The following is a 19,906-nucleotide window of genomic DNA, read 5'->3' as shown; positions in this document are numbered from 1 at the left end:
ATTGAGAGTTAATGACAAATATATCTTATATATAAAATTCTCGTGTCACAATGTTAGTCTGCATACTCCTCCGAAACGGGTGGACCGATTCTCATGAAATTTTCTGTGCATATCGGGTAAGTCTGAGAATCGGCCAACATCTATTTTTCATATGTACCACGGGCGAAGCCGGGGCGGACCGCTAGTTAATATATAATGTATTCACCAAAGTTATGTTATTGTAATTTGAATGCTCCTACAAGTTTTCGACATCAAAATATTACATCCGATAAAATTGCTATCTAAGAATTTAAGAAACATTATTCTGGAAAAGGGAAAGGGAACATTCTTATACATCGTAGATTTTGATATTTAAGATAAAGTTGAAATTCGAATTATTTAAGATATTTAAGTTAATGAATGTTCTATACTTACAGGCTATACAAATTCCAATATTATCATATTGAATGTTGATATTATGAACTATCTATAGAGGAAGCCATTTGCCAATAGATATTGACGCATACCATTAATAACTCAAGTATATCAATCAAAACTTCAACATACATAAATATAAACTTAACCTGCAGGTCGGAAAGCTGAATGGTCTAACATGTTTGCAAAATATCCTTGACTTGAGTTCAAGTTGTTTGAATTTTTAACTTCTTGTAAACATTGTTTTGGTTTGTCGAATATGCAAAACGTTAGCCTTCATTTAAACAGATTAAATCAATGAAACATCAATCTTTTTGTTAACAAGAGAGGCTGTTAATCAAATATCAAGATAATATAAATATATAAAAAGATACTAATTCATGTTAATGTGGTAAACATTGCACGATCGTTTTTTAAAGGCCATGCGGCGTCTTAACACTAGGCTATGCCTTACTAATACTAGTTGGCAATTTAAAATTTAAATACATATATACTTTTAGCTCTATTAACCATTTCTTTTCTTTTTCCAGAGGCTATCACTGCACATAGCGGTGGTACTGCTGTCGGTGTACCACACCTGCGCGGAGCGGCAGCCACGCGCGATACCAAACCCTAGTCAGAATTATGCGGTGCTTGGCGAGCCTATAGCCGCTAACCTAGATGAGGATGGTTACTTCTATCCGAAGCCGAAGATACCATTCCCTCCACCGCCGTCGACGGTGCCACCACCTCCTCCGCCTACCAGGCCACCACCACCACCACCCACTCGGCCACCACCACCACCACCCACTCGGCCACCACCTCCACCGCCTACTCGGCCACCAATAACTGAAACAACAGGATACGTATATGAACGTCCGTCCGTACCGTTCCCGCTACCACCACAACCGCAGCCACCACGGTTTCCACCATATCAGCCACCTAGAATCCCACCACCACAACCTCCGAGGTTACCACCACCACCACCTTCACAGCCGCCGCGGTTACCACCACCACCTCCACCACAACCTCCAAGGATACCACCACCACCTCCACAACCTCCACGGCTACCACCCCCGCCACCACCGCAACCTCCAAGAATACCACCACCACCACGCTTTCCTCCCCCACCCCAACCGCCACGTTTCCCACCACAGCCTCCACGATTCCCGCAAGCAACAACTGGATATGATTACCCTACTCCCAAAATACCATTTACCGTACCAACGAGACCACCACCACCACCAACCACACCACATCCAGTGACGTACTTACCACCTACAACAAGGCAACCGCCTACTCGGCCGCCACCACCTCCTACGACGCCTAGGCCAGTAACTTACTTACCACCTACAACAAGGCAACCGCCTACTCGGCCGCCACCACCTCCTACGACGCCTAGGCCAGTGACTTACTTACCACCTACAACAAGGCAACCGCCCACTCGGCCGCCACCACCTCCTACGACGCCTAGGCCAGTAACATACCTACCACCATCAACAACAACCCAGAAACCTACAACCGGCTACGATTATCCAAAACCTACTATTCCATTCACTTTCCCCACTCGACAGACGCCACCACCCACTAGGCCACCACCACCACCAACTCCACCCCCTACTAGGCCACCACCACCACCAACACGACCACCTTCAACCTATCTGCCTCCAACTAGACCACCCCCACCACCGACACCACCCCCTACTAGGCCACCACCACCCCCAACCCCGCCTCCCTACAGGCCACCGTCAACTTACTTACCACCAACAAGACCACCCCCACCCCCGACACCACCCCCTACTAGGCCACCACCACCCCCAACCCCGCCTCCCTACAGACCTCCGTCAACTTACTTACCACCAACAAGACCACCGCCACCACCAACACCTCCGCCAACGCGGCCACCACCACCACCAACTAGACCTCCTTCCACTTATCTACCACCACAAACCAGACCACCCCCACCGACTCCTCCTCCTACCAGGCCGCCACCCCCACCAACTCCTCCTCCTACCAGGCCGCCACCACCACCAACTCCTCCTCCTACCAGACCGCCACCACCACCGACGCGACCTCCTACCTATCGACCACCCACAAGACCACCTACTTACTCCACTATTATTGAAAATTTCAAAACCACAGGTTACGATTATCCAACACCAAAAGTAACATTTACTTTACCTACACAACCGCCAACCAGACCAACACCTCCTCCCACCAGGCCGACACCTCCTCCTACCAGACCAACACCTCCTCCTACGAGACCGACACCTCCTCCCACCAGGCCGACACCTCCTCCTACCAGACCAACACCTCCTCCTACCAGACCAACGCCTCCTCCTACCAGGCCGCCACCACCACCAACTCAGCAAACAACCGGCTACAGCTACCCGAAACCGTCCACACCGTTCCCGACTCCAACTCGCCCGCCGTACATTCCTCCCTCTACTCAAGTTTATATAACTCCCCCTACAACCAGACGTCCCATATACACGACAACTCAAGCACCTTTCACTACCAGACCACCATTTGTACCAGACGAAGGATATTTCTACGACAAACCACGCGTCCCATTCGTATTCTAAGCCTAAATAAGTTGCCATATTATTGTGATACCAAAATGTAAGAAAATCGCAAAATTTAAATTAAGCTAAGGCTGAAAAAATATGTATTTGTCGTACTAAAATTCAATACGTACCTGCTAAAGATAAATTAGGTATAATCGAATGTACAATAACATTATTTTATCACATTTTGAAAGTACACGTTTTTAAATTCTAGTTCAAATAGAATTTTTAAAACCGTCTATGTATGGTATTGTTATGTATATTATGTATATCTAAGTAAATAATAATTATAAAATTAATACTCAATACGGAATTATAACGACACTGCCAACTAATCCTATGTTAAGATAAGAAAATATTTTTAATAAAAAAAAAGAATGTATACAATGTGTTTTATTATTCCCCTATAGATATAACAACTTTTCATAAGGCTATGACAGTACATAGATAATAATCCATACTATCCATACTAATATTATAAATGCGAAAGTAACTCTGTCTGTCTGTCTGTTACTCAATCACGCCTAAACTACTGAACCAATTTGCATGAAATTTGGTATGGAGATATTTTGATACCCGAGAAAGGACATAGGCTACTTTTTATTGCGAAATAAGTACCACGGGCGAAGCCGCGGCGGACCGCTAGTACGTAATAAATATAATCATCTTAAATCATATGAAGGATGAATTTAGGTTATTCATTTTAGGACAGAATTTTCAATCCTTGGTTAAAAAATTTACAATTTTCATTTATTCTATAGCTTTACGTATAGTTTTATATTATCTGTGGGCCTGTGGCTCTACAAAAAATATAAAATCATATATTTTACGAGTTTTTATTTTCTAGTATCGACTATCGTTACTTTGCCACTAAAAGAAATAAGATTCGATTAAATATTTGGCGGCAAATTATTCGTTTTTCTTTGTACTACATATTTTGTACTAGAGGTCCGCCCCGGCTTCGCCCGTGGTACATATTTTGCAATAAAAGGTAGCCTATGTCCTTTCTCGGGTATCAAAATATATCCATACCAAATTTCATGCAAATTGGTTCAGTAGTTTAGGCGTGATTGAGTAACAGACAGACAGACAGAGTTACTTTCGCATTTATAATATTAGTATGGATAACTACTTGTTGAATGTGCTATTCAGTTTTATAGCGTTCTAATCTTCTCTATTTCCCTTGGTCAGATCATCACGCGTAAACGGCTGGCCCGATTTCGATAATTCTTTTTTCTTTTCAATTCATAATATTCTTTGATGTACGAGGATGGTTCTTTTGGTAAAAGAACGTAAACATGTACCACGGCGAAGCCGGGGCGGGCCGCTAGTGCTTTATAATTAATGAGAATAGAAAAAAGTGGGCTGTCCTCTAGACATAAAACCAAAAGAGAAGAAGAAATTCGATTACTCAGGCGAGATCACGGGTGGCCGAGTTGTGATAGACGCGGGTTCGAATCCAGCCTCGATTTTTTGTATAATTTAAAAATTTCTAACTACTTTTTCCTTGTATATCAATTCTTGTAACAATTACAATACTGTTTGTCCACTGCTATTAACAGACGCACAGACCGTTACTGAATTTTATACTTATCAATCAGTTTCATTACGTAATAAACGTCTGCTTTTTTACTGAATGTATTTATAATAGAAACGAGGAAAGCCACGGGCATCCTACTGACATTACACGTGTGAAAGTTGACATGTTTGTGTGAATAGTGCAAAAACTGCTGGACGGATTCAGATGAAATTTAGTCAACAGGTAGTTTGGAATGTAGAGGTTATTGGTATAAATTAGCTCAACTCTGATTAATCCAGAATTATTGTTCCTAAAATTACACATTAGTTGAAAGGTCAATTCAAATAATTTAAATTAAATAGATAGTATTATTGGTTATATTATATCAAAAGAACTAATGCTGGTATAAGTTTAATTCATAATAATTGCGAAGTGTGGAAAATAAAACAGTAATAATATGCAACATTTTATTGACTTAAATAAAAAAAATACAAGCTACAAAGACACAATAAATTGAAAACATTCGCATTATGAACATTAAATTTACCAGTGAGTATGTTCTTCCATTATTCATGGCAAAATCAAAGGAAAGTGAAGGTACTTAACTTAGTAATTAATTCGAAAACCAAATTTCATAATCTTACGATTTAATTACGTAAATTTGGTTAAATAATAATCTCTATTTCATTATCACTACGTAGTATAAAACAAAGTCGCTTTTTCTGTCCCAATGTCCCTATGTATGCTTAAATCATTAAAACTACGCAACGGATTTTGATGCGGTTTTTTGTAATAGATAGAGTGATTCAAGAAGAAGGTTTTAGTATATAATTTATTAGGTTTTAGACAAAGCGGGCGAAGCCGCGGGCGGAAAGCTAAGCTAGTTTTGATATAATTTATCCTATTCTTTGATACTTTTTTTTTTCAAAATAGCTTCTCCTCTTTCCATTTTTGTTATCCAATATAAATAACCATATAGTATATACTTACTTACCACAATTTAAAAAACATTGGAAATACATCTAAGATAGTTAAGAATAAATCTTCAATATTTGCCGACCTCTTTCACGAGCATTTCACACAAAACGGCTAAACACAACAACAGAATTGACAATGTAATAGGTAGATCATAACCATACACGGTTAAATTTATTTTTTATTCATAACTTATAAATGGCTCTACACTCTACAGTACTAATTTGGATATCATTAGAATTGTCTCACATAGTAGAGAAATCACACAGACCTTGTTAAATTGCTTGTCTTTTGTTGTTGAATAATTACACCGTGTTTAAAAATGTACAGAAACATATTATAAACCGATTAAGCTAGTTTTAACCCGCGGATTCACTGACAAAATACGTGCATAACGAGCCTATAAATTATTATAGGATACAATCAATCGAATGAATGAATGAAAACGCTTTATTGTACACCATTATAAGTAACAAAATCTTGGTAAAACAGACATTATACACAAATAGCCGCCTTATAAGTTATAGCTACTAAACCATCTCTACCAGGCTCAACATTCATCGATAAAGTGCTCTATATGTAGGTGTATCTAATATCCATCTATCCTCATATAATTAATAAGTTTATACTAAATATATAAGAGCCTATACGCATTATGCGGGTAACCGCATTGCGGGTAGCCGTCCGGCTGACCGCAAGCACAATTATGTACGGAATATTCATTTCTATGCGCACTGTGCGGTCTGCGGTAGCCGCATCGCAGTGCGCATAGAAATGAATATTACGTACATAATTGTGCTTGCGGTCAGCCGGACGGCTACCCGCAATGCGGCTACCCGCATAGTGCGTATACGCTCTAAGTGGCTAAGAATACGCGCTTTAAACTAATCGTAAACACGCAGTTCCATTACTATCTAAATTACACATTACTCTAAGAATAGAAAGCCTATTTAAATAGTTTAGTTTTGAAAATCCAAAATTCGTGTCCAAAATGAAGCAACCATCTCACGCGAACCTGGAAGTGATTATGAAAGCATAAATTCACGAATTACAAGCCAGCAATTTAGGAAACAATTTTAACTCACGTAATGTCGAATAAAATATACATAAAAACCGTTTCACTTGTCTTAGTGTGCGGGATTAGGAGTGAACAATGTTCGTCGTAGCACGCTCCACTGCTCTGCGCTTAGCCGTAGTGATGTGCCAGTTATGTTGAATGTCGACGAAACGTTGTTGTTATAGAAGTATTCAAATCAATTTATCGACCTCAACTTGAAGTCGGATCATCTGATACTTAACTGGTGGTCCCTAATTGTTATACAAAGAAGTATTTGAAATAAATTTTAAAGAAGCCTGTATTAAAACAAGTATAAAATATATTTATAATCTCATTTCATAGAATTAATCCATTATACAACACCTATGTTTAAAAGTATCACACATATTTTAACTTGATAGGTGATAAGGTGCATTTTGTAAAATAAAAACTCATATTTATAATGTAAGCTTTGCGATGCATTGCAATTTTTCTATTGATTTCGAGATTTATATTCGAGTATATAGAACAGGTGCACATCTTTAGATGTTCATTACTTAAACTAAATAATATAAGTCTTGCAATATAATTTATTACATTATCATGTTAAACCACTATTGTGCTGTACTTTATTTCGTCAATGAAATTAAATTGTAACATGCTTAAAATAATATTGCTTACTAACCTTGGTCAAAACATCGCTATAATGAAAGCAACCACCACAACACTATACATCAACAATCTCAAAGGAAAACACACTGTCGTGGACACTCACAAAGAATTCACATTTTTCAGCGCGGACGCAAGCGTCGGTCATAACAATTTTTTTTTTATTGACTAGTGATGTGACAATGTCGAGTGAGAGCAGCTCAAGTAAGCAATTCGGGTTGTACAGGACGATAGATGCAAGGACAGAGGAGTTTCTCAAGTTGTCAAGGAAACGGCAGATGCGGCAAGGATGCCTCTGTGCAGCCATATCGACTGCTATCACGGTTACTGTAGTCATTGTAAGTAATTAGTGTTTTGTGTGTGTGTTATATGTGATTGGTTGTGTAGATTTGTTGGGTGAAACTTCTAGTGCTATTTTTTGTGTTAATTTTCTTGTAATTACGATGTCTTATAGGGGATAAATTCATACAAATATTAAGTAGTGATGATCTAAATCATAAATAAAATTCGTAGCGTAAGTCAATATCCTATTAACTGTGTAATTTTAAATTTCATTGCTCAATCATCTGAGAAGTTATTTTTGATTAATGTATTCGTATAAAAACAAACTATGCTCAGGTTATGATTCTTTACATATTGATCGAAACTTTTTAAATGTTTGCACGACGCGCGACATAAAATTATTTTAATCATTGATATATTTTGAAAATATAAGTTACTAGAAACTTCTTAGGTAAAAATAACACGCTGAAAAAAAAAAAAAGATCGGTTCCTCTCCATAGTTTTATGTTCGTATTCACTGCATATCTGTATTAAATTGTCGTTAATTAAATATTTGTCGTACTTGCTTGATTTTACAATCATTCTTCCGTATCAATGGAGACGCGGTGAGTTTTAAAATTTTTTATTATAGAGCTGATTTACATTTGTTTATATATTTGTGTATACTTATATATAATATACTTTATCAATTAAAATTCAAATAATGAGTATAGGTTGAACATTTAAAACTATCTAAATTTGAGTAAATATTATTACAATTTGAGCAATTATATTAATTGCTCTGTTGTACCAATGTGTAACAAACATATTTATAAACTTCCTATATTAATAGACAATAAATCCATACTAATATTATAAATGCGAAAGTAACTCTGTCTGTCTGTCTGTTACTCAATCACGCCTTAACTACTGAACCAATTTGCATGAAATTTGGTATAGAGATATTTTGATACCCGAGAAAGGACATAGACTACCTACTTTTTACCCCGGGACATAGGATAGGTTTCATCCCGAAAATCCCACGGGAACGGGAACTATGCGGGTTTTTCTTTGACTGCGCGGGCGAAGCTGCGGGTGGAAAGCTAGTAGACAATAAATACAATTAATTAACCTCAATGAAACCGATCCACCTTTGTTTACGTAGGTATAGCAATGCAAAATTGTATGACAGTGTTTTGAAAAAAGTCCTTTTAAATATATTTGCTTGAACATTTAACGAAAAACGTATCTCTGTAATAATGCAAAATAGGTTCTTGTGATGACAAATGATAACAATGACATTCCACAAAGAAATAATTTTAAACAACAACACAGTTTTTCAAACCGTTTCAGTAGAAGTTGTTGTATCTAAACAAACAAACATACTTATCACTTTCAGTGGTTTTAAAACGTAAAATATTATCATTAGAAAGACCCTACATCTTTGTGACAAAGAGAACATAAAATTTCATCAAAATTGGTCCAGTCATATTTCCGTGATAGAATAATATATAAAATGCAATCAGATCCTTTTTTTTTTATTTTCTTCATTGGAAAACAAACAGAGACAAAGACAGAGATATATAAAACAAAAAAATAATCTTATTTACTAAAGATACATGGAAATGCCACCTTATAGTGTTTTCACTGTGAACATATAATATTATTTTTGCCTACACCCAGCAGTAGGAGCGACAAGGAAAAAATACCTAATCGATAATTAATATTTATCATGCGTACATAAAGACGGAGGTAAATACGTATTTAATACATATTCTTAGATATATAATATCTAAATAGTTTTAGTTAGTAATAGTTTCTGATAGAGGCTTTAAAAAATAAATACAAATAAAATATTGTCATGAAATTATTTCCTTAAATCTGAAAGCGATTTGAAACAAAAATTAGTGTGCACTTAACGAAAAATTTCACTGTATAAACCTTGAATGAGATTTCTAAAGCAGTTATATATAATAAAACTGTGAATTTAATATATTACGTGTACTTTTATTAATATTAATTTTCTTTATTTCTAGTATGAAATTAACTCTAGGCATATTTTAAAACAGTAATTACTGTTAAGAAGATGGCTTATTTTTTTTTATCGGACTAGAAGCTAGGTTTTAAAGGTTTACCTACTTATTTGTTTTTCTGTGTTTTTCTTTAATGTTGTTAATAAATATTTAAAGGGTTATTAAGTAATTAATTTTATGCCAATTACTTTCTTCTCTGTACCTACTGTCTAGTGAAATTTATACTATACTAGCAGTCCGCCCCGGCTTCGCCCGTGGTACATATTTACGTTTTCTCTACGTAAGAACCATCCTCGTACTTCAAGGAATATAATAAAAAAAGAATTAACGAAATCGGTTCAGCCGTTCTCAAGTTATGCGCTTACCAACACATTTTGGGTTTCATTTTTATATTATAAGATTATATTTTTAGCTGATAATTATTGATGAGATTGTTATGTTGTAAGTAGTCTTTTTGTAAACTAACTATATGTGTGTGTGTGTGTTTATCTCTACAAACTGTTTATTTCTTGCTACTTGTGTGGTTTAATCATTTATTGAATCGGTGAGTTTATTGTATTACTTACTATAATTATTTATGTTGGATTACAATAAAATAAATATCTCGCTTCAATGTATTCATGTTTTCTGTAACAAATACTTAAATATGGGAATGTTTAAATATTTCATTTGAAATAAAATACATTATTGAAAAATTCATGACCTACATAAACTCTGTTAAACTTACTTATGAATCTTTTCTTTTCAGTGCATCGTTCTCATCTACGAATATACCACGCTCAGTAACACGAATTCATACAAATCTAATTGGCTTGGCTTGATGAACGAATCAATAGATATCCCTTTCGAAACATCACCATTAAACAAAGCAAAACTAAACTTCGACCACAGCACTATCGAACTGCTCCCCATCCTGCTAAAAACTTTCAAAAGGAACAAATATTACGATCAGTTCATAGACGATACTTCAAGTCCTAATTATGAAACGACAGAATATTCCAGAAACATCTTCGCTGATTCAAGGAACTGGATGAAAATGCCTTCAAGAGTATACGCGATTGAATATAAAACATCACCAGTAATTTATTTCAAAAGCCCGACACGAAACGTCGATTATTACACGAAGATAAGAAAGATCAGAGATTATAAGCGTATAATGAATTACGTGGATAAAATGATCAGTGAAAAAGTGACTGGATCAACACAATCGCTAATGAAAAGAGATTATAGTGCATATGAGAAACCATTTTTGAACGAAGGTACAACACCTTTGCCTAATTTAAAAAAAACGAAACCGTATACGGTCGCGAAGCCAGTTTCTCAAAAGAAGATGCGAATGAATTGTAACTGTTCTTCGAAAATGGGTGAACTGCTAAGGAAAATTATATCTAGCCTTCAAAGTATACTGCCAGATTTTATGAATAATAATACAGAAATAAAACCTTGTTCTCTTAAAGAAGTTAAGCATGTAACTGAATCATATACCGTTGGCCTTGTTACACCGTTTACGAAGAAGAGAAATTTAATACCAAGAAATAGTATTTCAGATACTACTACCACTCCATCAGTTCAAAAAATAATAACCAAACACGAAACAACTATCGAAAAATCTTATGAACCATCATCATCTGAAGAAATAATTAATAGTAATGCTAAGCGTGAATCCAATTTAAATAACATTATAAAATTAATAAAGCCAACAAATCATAAACCACAAGTGATAAAAAATAGTACGTATTATGGAAAAGAAAAACTACAAAGCTACTACAATTTAGATAACGTATTAACGATAAATAATACTACTAATAAGGCTTTAAATCATAGTGATATAAAACCAACTGTAAAATCAATAGCTCGTTACATTTTTGACAGAAACAAATTGGATGATAACAGTTTTAGAGTTCTGCCTACCTTAAGACCTATCCTGAATGAAAACAGAAGAGGTAACGGGGAAACAACAACGAATATCGCAAATTTATTTGATATTTTAGACGCGAATAGCTTAGAATTAGTCAAAATGTTTTCAGGAAGATCAAATAAATACAGTAATTTATCGGTGATTGCAAAAACAAATGATACACAGTCGGAATCCGAGGAATCAAAACAATCTACAACAACTGCCACTAATAGTAGTTTCAGTTCACCTCAAAAGGAAAACAATATAGTAGCTACTATAACACATGCTTTGAATAAACTAACAAAGAATGTGACGATAATAAACATAAACAATTTACTAGAGAATGATTCCGTTGTGCTCAAAACGATTACAAATAGAACAATACCACTTAGTAAAACAGTCTATACTATAGAAGATACAGTTCAAAATTCTCAACAAGAAAATTTACCCATAGGTTCTGGTAACAATAAAGCAAATAATGAATATCATATAGAAGATAGCACATTGGAAGAAGAAATGGAAAAAGCTTCAGATGAGGACTCTGACGAAGAAAATACAATTAGAAATTTGGAACAAGTACTCAGAACATTTAAAAACGATACAGCCTATCAAAAGGCTCGTAATAGAACTGCGGAGAGTTCTGAAATGTATCAATGGGAATTAGTTAAGATAGAGGAGCATGCAAAAAATTTAACTGATTCTATTATGTCCCAAAATCGACCAACATATTTAGAAATTCAGAGGAACGACTGGAACATAAATGATAATTTAGAAGATGACAATAATATAAACAATTACGCCTTTGATTAACTTTATTTATAAGATATTTGTTATGTATTATGATTTGTAGCTTAACCTTTATATGGAACAAATAGATTTTGTTTTCAATTACATCTGAATTTTATTTGTGTAACCTTTATATTGTATTGCATTGCTAAGAAACATCACTAAACATAATCATCATCACTACATATATATGTATATTATAAAATGCGATGATATTTTGTGAGGTTAATAATTAAATAAGTAATGAAATATAAAATAAATAGTAGCGTTCAGCCACATAAGCGTTCAGACCTGAGGCTCGTTTGCTCGTATAAAATCATCTCAGAAACTACTAGACCAATTTTGTTTCTTTTACTTGTAGAAAGCTACTATTATTATCCTACTTCATTAATAACACATCTAACGCAATATTATTATCTCAAAAACTGTTATTTTTTTTTGATGAAGTTGTTATAATAATTGAAACAACATTGTTTCAGATAGTTCTACTCATCTACGAGAATCTGATTATAGTAGAATCTAATGCAGTACAAAATCTCAAGTCTAAATATAAGCTTGTTAAAGACCAACCAATTGCTGACAGACTTGATAGAAGCTATTTCGGCTTTGATCAAGATTACTTTGAGAGAATGCCATTACTTGTTAATGCGTTGCAAGAAAATAGTTATCTAGATCCAACAGCAGAAACCTCTGTTCCTGCGACCATTATGAGGAAGAAGCAACGCTCTCAAACCCTTAGCCAAATCACAAGATCACAAACAATGTACAAATCAGTACGTAAAACTACACCTAAACCATTTTCGTACGAATACAGAAGTCCTAACCCGTCACCGTTCAGTAAGAATTTTAATTCCAGGAGTTGGGTGGAAAGTTACCGCAACGCTCAAAGATTAAAAAATCTTAATCAAGTAATAAAATATCTTGAAAAAACTTTGAATGCGAAATTTGGGGATGTCAGCGAACCGTCAACCGCTCAAATAGCATTTTCTGGTGTTTATGTAGCACCAATTGAAAAGAAGAAACCTAAACACCAAGATAATATTAGTTATGAAGCACAAGGGTCTAGGAAAGTTGAATATCAATCTAATCATGTTTCGGATCCATTATTTGTATTTAAACCAGACAGTCCAGGTGATATAAATTTATTAGCAGAAGGTTACAGGTTCTCACCTTTACTGACATCACACAAGACAAGTAATAAACACAGACCAATGTTTAGACCTGTAATTCAACACAAAAGAAAATGTACAGGAGTTACTTGTAATAAAATGTCTGATTCTCAAAATGTGGATGCAATTGATTTTACTGGAATTCAAGCGAACAAATATGATAAACCAAGAGCATTCGGGGTAATGCTCGATTTGTATCCTATAAAATCAACCAGTTCATACGAAGACTTAGATCCTAAAAGCACTTCGGCTATAGATCACATTTACATCACGACGTCACGGCCGCAATATCAGTTTAAAAAGAAATCAAACAATTCAAAGGATAGAAGAACGTCATTCAAGCCAAGAAGACCTAAAATTTTAGCAAATAGAAATATAGAATTAACAACAACACAAGCACCAAATTTTGAGACTACAAAAGTACCACAACAAAGAGTTGTGCATTTCAATATATATTCTGTAAGAACAAACCCTGCATATCAAAATGAGCAAAACATATCATATAGTACTACAAGCACAAGCACAACTACGACGCCCCAAATACCATATGACCACATATATTATGACGTACAACTGCCTGTTTTAAATACATCTTCTGTTGAAGATTATCACGCAGGAAGTTCGGGTGTAATACCTGTTGAATACACTCCTCCTCCTCAACCAACAACCGTTTACCAATATACAACACCTACAATACCACAGTTTGATTCAACATATTCATCTACAGAATCGTATGTAACTAATCCTCCAGAAATTTTCAAATTCAGTCCCGAAGATGCTAAAGTACCAGACGAATACTTGAATTTGAATATGCGGAAATCAGACATGAGTATGATGAGTGAATCAGATATAGAAACGAGAAATGGTGAAGATTACACAAAAGCATACACCGAATCTGACAATGATAGTACACAGCTAATAGATGATAATGAGGACTCCAAAATGCTAGTTATCAAACTAAAGAATGTTTTACAAACAACTACAGACGCACCAGTCACAGAATTATATACAGAAACCACAACTGAGAATCAACCTACAGAAACAACGGAAAAAGAAGAAGACACGTACGTACCAACAATAAACGGACACTACAGGAGTATAAAACGCAAGACATTAAACGTATTATTTAATGAGAATTCAGAAAAATACAGGAAGAAGAGGCTTGAAACGTCGATCAGCTTTCAACGGTCAACTTATGTTCCTATGTATGTGGAAATAAAAAGGAATCGAACTAATACATCTATTGAAAATGACTAAACGTGCTATCTATATCTATATTTCTTTACCCACCGAATTGTTTTACAACCTAACACTTTCAAGCTTAATAATTTCATAGTTGGATTTGTTGCAACGTTACCTTTTAGCTAAAAATGCATTTTATTTATACTGTGTTCCTCAAACAGCTTGTAGCCGCGCCTTTTCTTTTTCAGTTGCCTATAAATTGTTGTTATTTCTTTCTTTTTTTGTAATTTTAATATTTATAACGTTCCCACGTTAGTAAATTAAAATAAACCAATAAATTTTATTCAGTTGTTTTATTTCTTTCTCACAATCAATCGTAACTTGAGTTGTAGCATTCAAACTATCTATAAAATACGTAGACAGAGAAACCAATAGACAAATTGATATCTTATGTCGCATTCACACAAGAAAAAGAGCAACTTATGCCGGTGTTGTGTAAAGAAATGAGAGAGAACGATAAAATTTTTTGTTTCACCCAGCGTGCCACTTTTTTCAAGAAAAGAAACCTACTTTGCTAAACAAAGTTTGACAGCTAACTATCGTCTTCCCTAAAAATATAGTTTTTACATGTTATAAGTTAGAAGTAATTCATTGTGTTTGGTTTTGCATAATCTAAACTTACCGTTAATACCTTATAAAATAATACCATGGTGCGGTGTAGTGTTAAAGGGTGTAAAAGTGATAGTGGAACGAAAATGCCTGGATTGTCTTTTCACTCGTAAGTATACAACTCTTTATCAGTTATTAGGCCTTCATGATACTTTAGCGTGTTAATATATTGTGTATCACGTGCTGTTGACTTGAATACATTGTTTAAAAACCACAAAAATAACAATTATAAATTTTAACCTAAAAAATTTTGTGTTGCCAACTTTTCTACAAATTGTTACCCACTATTATGGGAAATAATAATATATATTCTGCAGTGTGTATTTTATTAAATATCTGAAATATTCAATGGCTTGTTCCAGTTTTCCTGAACCTGATAATTTACGACAAATTTGGATTGTAGCTACAGGATGAACAGATTGGAAACCAAAACCGAAGGTTAGAAAGTATTACGGCAATCACCACCACCGCGACGCTGCCCCGCCGAAGACAATGGACATTCTTGGTTCCAACATTGAACCGGAGGGACGTAGTTAATTAAGTTAGAGATAATTTAAATGTAATTTTTTTATTACAATAAATTATTATTAAGTAAATTTCAAACTCAAACTCAAACTCAAACATTTATTTATTCAATTAGACTTCTTCTAGAAGCACTTTTGAAACGTCATTAGGTACATATTTTTAACATTTACCACCGATTCGGAAAGCAGTATCTACGGAGAAGAATCGGCAAGAAACTCCATAGTTGCTCTTTTTAATCATATCAGTTTTACAATTTTACAAATTACATATGTAACATCATAATAATTATATTAACATAATATGCCAAAGAACTGTCCTGTGGTTTTTACGCGACAACCCTCCATGGGTTTTTATCGTCCATATATTCCTTAATACTGTAATAGGCTCTCTGAACTAGTACATTTTTTATATAAGTTTTAAATTTAGAACAACTAAACTCTTTAATATTATGAGGAATTCTGTTGTAAAAGCGTATACCTTGACCCATAAATGAATTTTTAACTTTAGCTAGCCGGAAAAATGGCATTTCAATTTTATTTCTGTTTCTTGTGTCATAACAATGTCTATCTCCGACTTTTGTGTGTAAGTAAGCGTTATTGTGTACATATAAAATATTATTAAATATATACTGCGACGGTACAGTAAGGATACCAGTATTCTTAAAGAGATCTCTTAGTGAGTCTCGAGCTTATATATAGAGCGTATGGCTCTTTTCTGTAATATAAATATAGTTTCTATATCTGCAGCCCTGCCCCATAGCAGAATTCCATAGGACATTATGCTATGAAAGTAGCTAAAGTAAACCAATCTAGCCGTTTCTTCATCAGTGAGATGCCTTATTCTTCTAACTGCATATGCAGCTGAGCTGAGCTTAGCAGCGGTGGTGGTAACATGGGCCCCCCATTGAAGCTTCTCATCTAATGTCAAACCAAGAAAAACAGTCGATTCCACAGGGTATAATACCTCCCCGTTTAAAATAATATTCCTTTTCACCTTTTTTACATTTGGGAGGATAAATTCTACACAATTTGTTTTTTTTGTATTTAATAGTAAATTATTAGTATTAAACCAATTGGATATGCGTAAAAGAGCAGAGTTTACTTCGTCAACATTTGTGTCATGTCTATCCACATTAAAAATTAATGAGGTGTCATCTGCAAACAGTACTATTTCACACATATCCTCCAAATAATAAGGTAGGTCATTAATATACACTAAGAACAAAAACGGTCCTAAGATAGATCCCTGCGGAACACCTATGTTAATCGGCGCACCGCGAGATTTCTCTCCATTAACGACAACGGTTTGTACCCTGTTCTGAAGATATGAAGCTATGAGATCCTGAGCTAAACCTTTGATACCGTAAAAATTTAGTTTCCGTAATAGAGTGGAATGTTCTACACAGTCAAAAGCCTTAGAAAGGTCACAGAATATCCCCAAAGCATTCTTTGAATTTTCCCATGCTTTGTATATATGTGACAAAAGAGCTACTCCGGCATCAGTGGTAGAGCGCCCCTTTGTGAAACCATACTGTTTGGCGTGCAGTAAACCATTTGATGCAAAATGACTACTTAATTGGTTTAAAATTAGTTTCTCGAAGACTTTGCTCAAAGTTGGTAATATGGAAATTGGCCTATAGTTATTACTGTCTTCTTGGTCACCACTTTTAAATAAAGGAATAACTTTGCTAAATTTTAGTAAATCAGGGAATATACCACAGTCACAACACTGATTAAATATAAACGCCAGTTGATTGGCAATGTTTTCTATGATATTATTTACTAAATTTACAGACATACCCCAGAGATCACATGTTTTTTTTAAATTTAATGTTTTAAAAGTTTTAACAATTTCATCAGCAGTCACGTGTCGCAATTCAAATAATTTGTTACACTCAGCAACATGATCCCTCAATAAAGACTCTGCAAGCGCTGAAGACGAATTTAAATTCTTAGTTATACTAGCAGGGATATTACTAAAGAAATCTTCAAAAGCAAGCGCAACATCAGCACTTTTGTCAATGACCCTACCAGAATTGACAAGTTTTATGGTACTATCATTCGATTGGCTTTTGCCCAATTCACCATTAATAATTGTCCAAACCGTTTTAACTTTATTGTCAGAGTTGCGTATTTTATCTCTGACATACAAACTCTTGGCAGTGAGACAAACTTTTTTAAATGTTTTTGAATAATTTCTAACATAACTAAGAAATGACAAGTCTTTGTTATATTGTTTCATACCATATAACTCGTAAAGAACGTTCCTGCATCTGTGTATACTAGGAGTTGCCCATTGGCTGAATGGTAAATCCTTGGTAATAGTTAAAGATTTAATTTTAAATATTTTTTCATATTCACTATGAATGAACTTAAAAAGATTTGTAAACATTTCACAAGGATTTTTATGAAAGGATTGATCATTCAGGTCAGGCAGTTTATTATCAATATTATTTCTGAATGTATGAATGCCTTTCCTAGTTATAGGCCTAACATTAATTCTTTTAATTGTAGGTATGCAATCCCATTCAAAAACTACTTTCTGGCCACAGTGATCCGAAGTTAGCGTGTTGAGAATATATTTTTCTAAACATTTGCAATCACAGTATATATTATCAATACAAGTTGCAGAAGTAGGTGTTATTCGTGTGGGTTCATCAAAAAGTTTATACAGATTAAATGAATGAAACAAATTAACTATTCGTGTTGCCGTTTGTGTGTGTGAAAGTAAATCAATATTAAAATCACCACATACTATTACCTTCTTTTTACTCCTGCCTAAACGCTTTAATATTTCTTCCATGACTGTCTCAAACAAATTATAGTCACTGGAAGGAGGTCTGTATACGCAAACAATAATGTAACGCTCAAGCTCAACACAGGACAGTTCAATGGTGCGTTCTACAGAAAGGCTAACAATGTCAGTTCGTTCCTTGCATTTTAAACTATTGTGTACAAAAATAAGAGAACCTCCATGAATAGCATTTGTCCTAAAGTATATACTTTTTAATTTATAATTATCAATATTTATTAACAACTGACATTGTTTAAGCCAATGTTCTGTTACACAAAATATTTTAATTTTATTATGATTTAAAAATAATTCTATTTCTAATAATTTGCTAGCCAAGCCTTGAATATTTTGATGTACAATGGAAAAAGGCTGCTTAGCTGTTGTCTTACATACTAGTTTAAATCTAGCTTAGGGCTAGTTTGTCTATTAACACTTAACCTAGGTTGATGTATATAATTACTACTACATAAAATTATAGTAGATCGATGGTCTGCTACTGAACATGTATCAGACTGGTTAATAATTTTATATGCTATTAACATAGCAAGTTCTCTCTTATATCTAGATGGCAGATACACTGTATTCCTTGTCAAACAAAAAGATTTTGTACAAGAATTTATGTCAAAATATATAAATGCATCACTATGATGATTTGTTAAGTTATATAATTTTAAGTTAATATTATAGATAAATCTATTTTGATTTTGTGTCAAACCAGGCAAATATGGTAATGTACACAACATAAATTTGCATTTTGTTTCACTACTAATTTTCAACATTTTTTGAAATCCTATATCAATGTCATGTTTTTTTAAATTAAAACTATCTCCGTATAATATAACAACAATACTATTTTCATTAAAACTAAAATTATCTAATGAATTCATGATATATGTAAATGAACTATTAGGAGTGCAAAAATTGGTTACTTTATGCCCTAAGTTGTTAAGCAAAGCGCCAAATCCCTGACCTATATTATCTGACAACACAATAATTTCCTGCGTGGAAAGATGTTTTGTTTTACAAGATGAAATTGTTGCCATTGGTTGAATACTATGTATGTCAGTGCAGTCAATGGGCTTATGGGGCGACGGTTGCTCATTGTCACTTATGGAACACTGTTTTTGTGTGTGTTTCGTTTTTTTTTGCGCCTTCGCGGGTCGGTCAATATAATTAACGTGTGTATCTGTTAATATGTACTTACGAAAATAAACATTCTTTTATTTTTTTTATTTAATTTTATAAAAAATAATAAACAATCGAGTTTTCATCTATATTATCATTACATACACATTTTCATATGGGATTATGATAATGATATATTACATATATTCATATTATACATATATAGGTATGTGTATATATGTACATAATATGTATTACCCTTCTAAAGGTAATATGTTTATTATATACTAGCTGCGCTCCGCGGTTT

General features: G+C 34.3%; 3 protein-coding genes across 3 annotated transcripts in view; all 3 read left to right on the top strand.

The window, feature by feature from the left end:
* The window catches only part of LOC149904915 (uncharacterized), a 36,502-nt gene extending 33,173 nt beyond the window's left edge, over positions 1-3,329 (top strand). The window contains exon 2 of the mRNA XM_090107168.1: positions 945-3,329. Coding sequence (XP_089963294.1) covers positions 945-2,978 — 2,034 coding nt within the window. The 3' untranslated portion in view covers positions 2,979-3,329. The remainder of the gene's footprint in view (positions 1-944) is intronic.
* Positions 3,330-7,232: 3,903 nt separating this feature from the next.
* Positions 7,233-14,830, top strand: LOC149904913 (uncharacterized). The gene is made up of 2 exons (XM_090106930.1): positions 7,233-7,497; positions 12,616-14,830. The coding sequence occupies exons 1-2, from the start codon at positions 7,342-7,344 to the stop codon at positions 14,560-14,562; spliced, it is 2,103 nt and encodes a 700-aa protein (XP_089963056.1). The 5' UTR covers positions 7,233-7,341; the 3' UTR covers positions 14,563-14,830.
* Positions 10,274-12,160, top strand: LOC149904914 (uncharacterized). Its single transcript, XM_090107018.1, has one exon. It carries the CDS (start codon positions 10,274-10,276, stop codon positions 12,158-12,160), a length of 1,887 nt encoding a protein of 628 aa, XP_089963144.1.
* Positions 14,831-19,906: the final 5,076 nt, after the last annotated feature.

Source organism: Colias eurytheme, chromosome 11 (assembly GCF_061535395.1).
Source record: "Colias eurytheme isolate Ceu_HAF_F1 chromosome 11, ilColEury1 Martin Lab GWU primary, whole genome shotgun sequence".
NCBI classification, from domain to species: Eukaryota; Metazoa; Arthropoda; class Insecta; order Lepidoptera; family Pieridae; genus Colias; species Colias eurytheme.
This window is presented reverse-complemented; position numbering and strand designations above follow the sequence as displayed.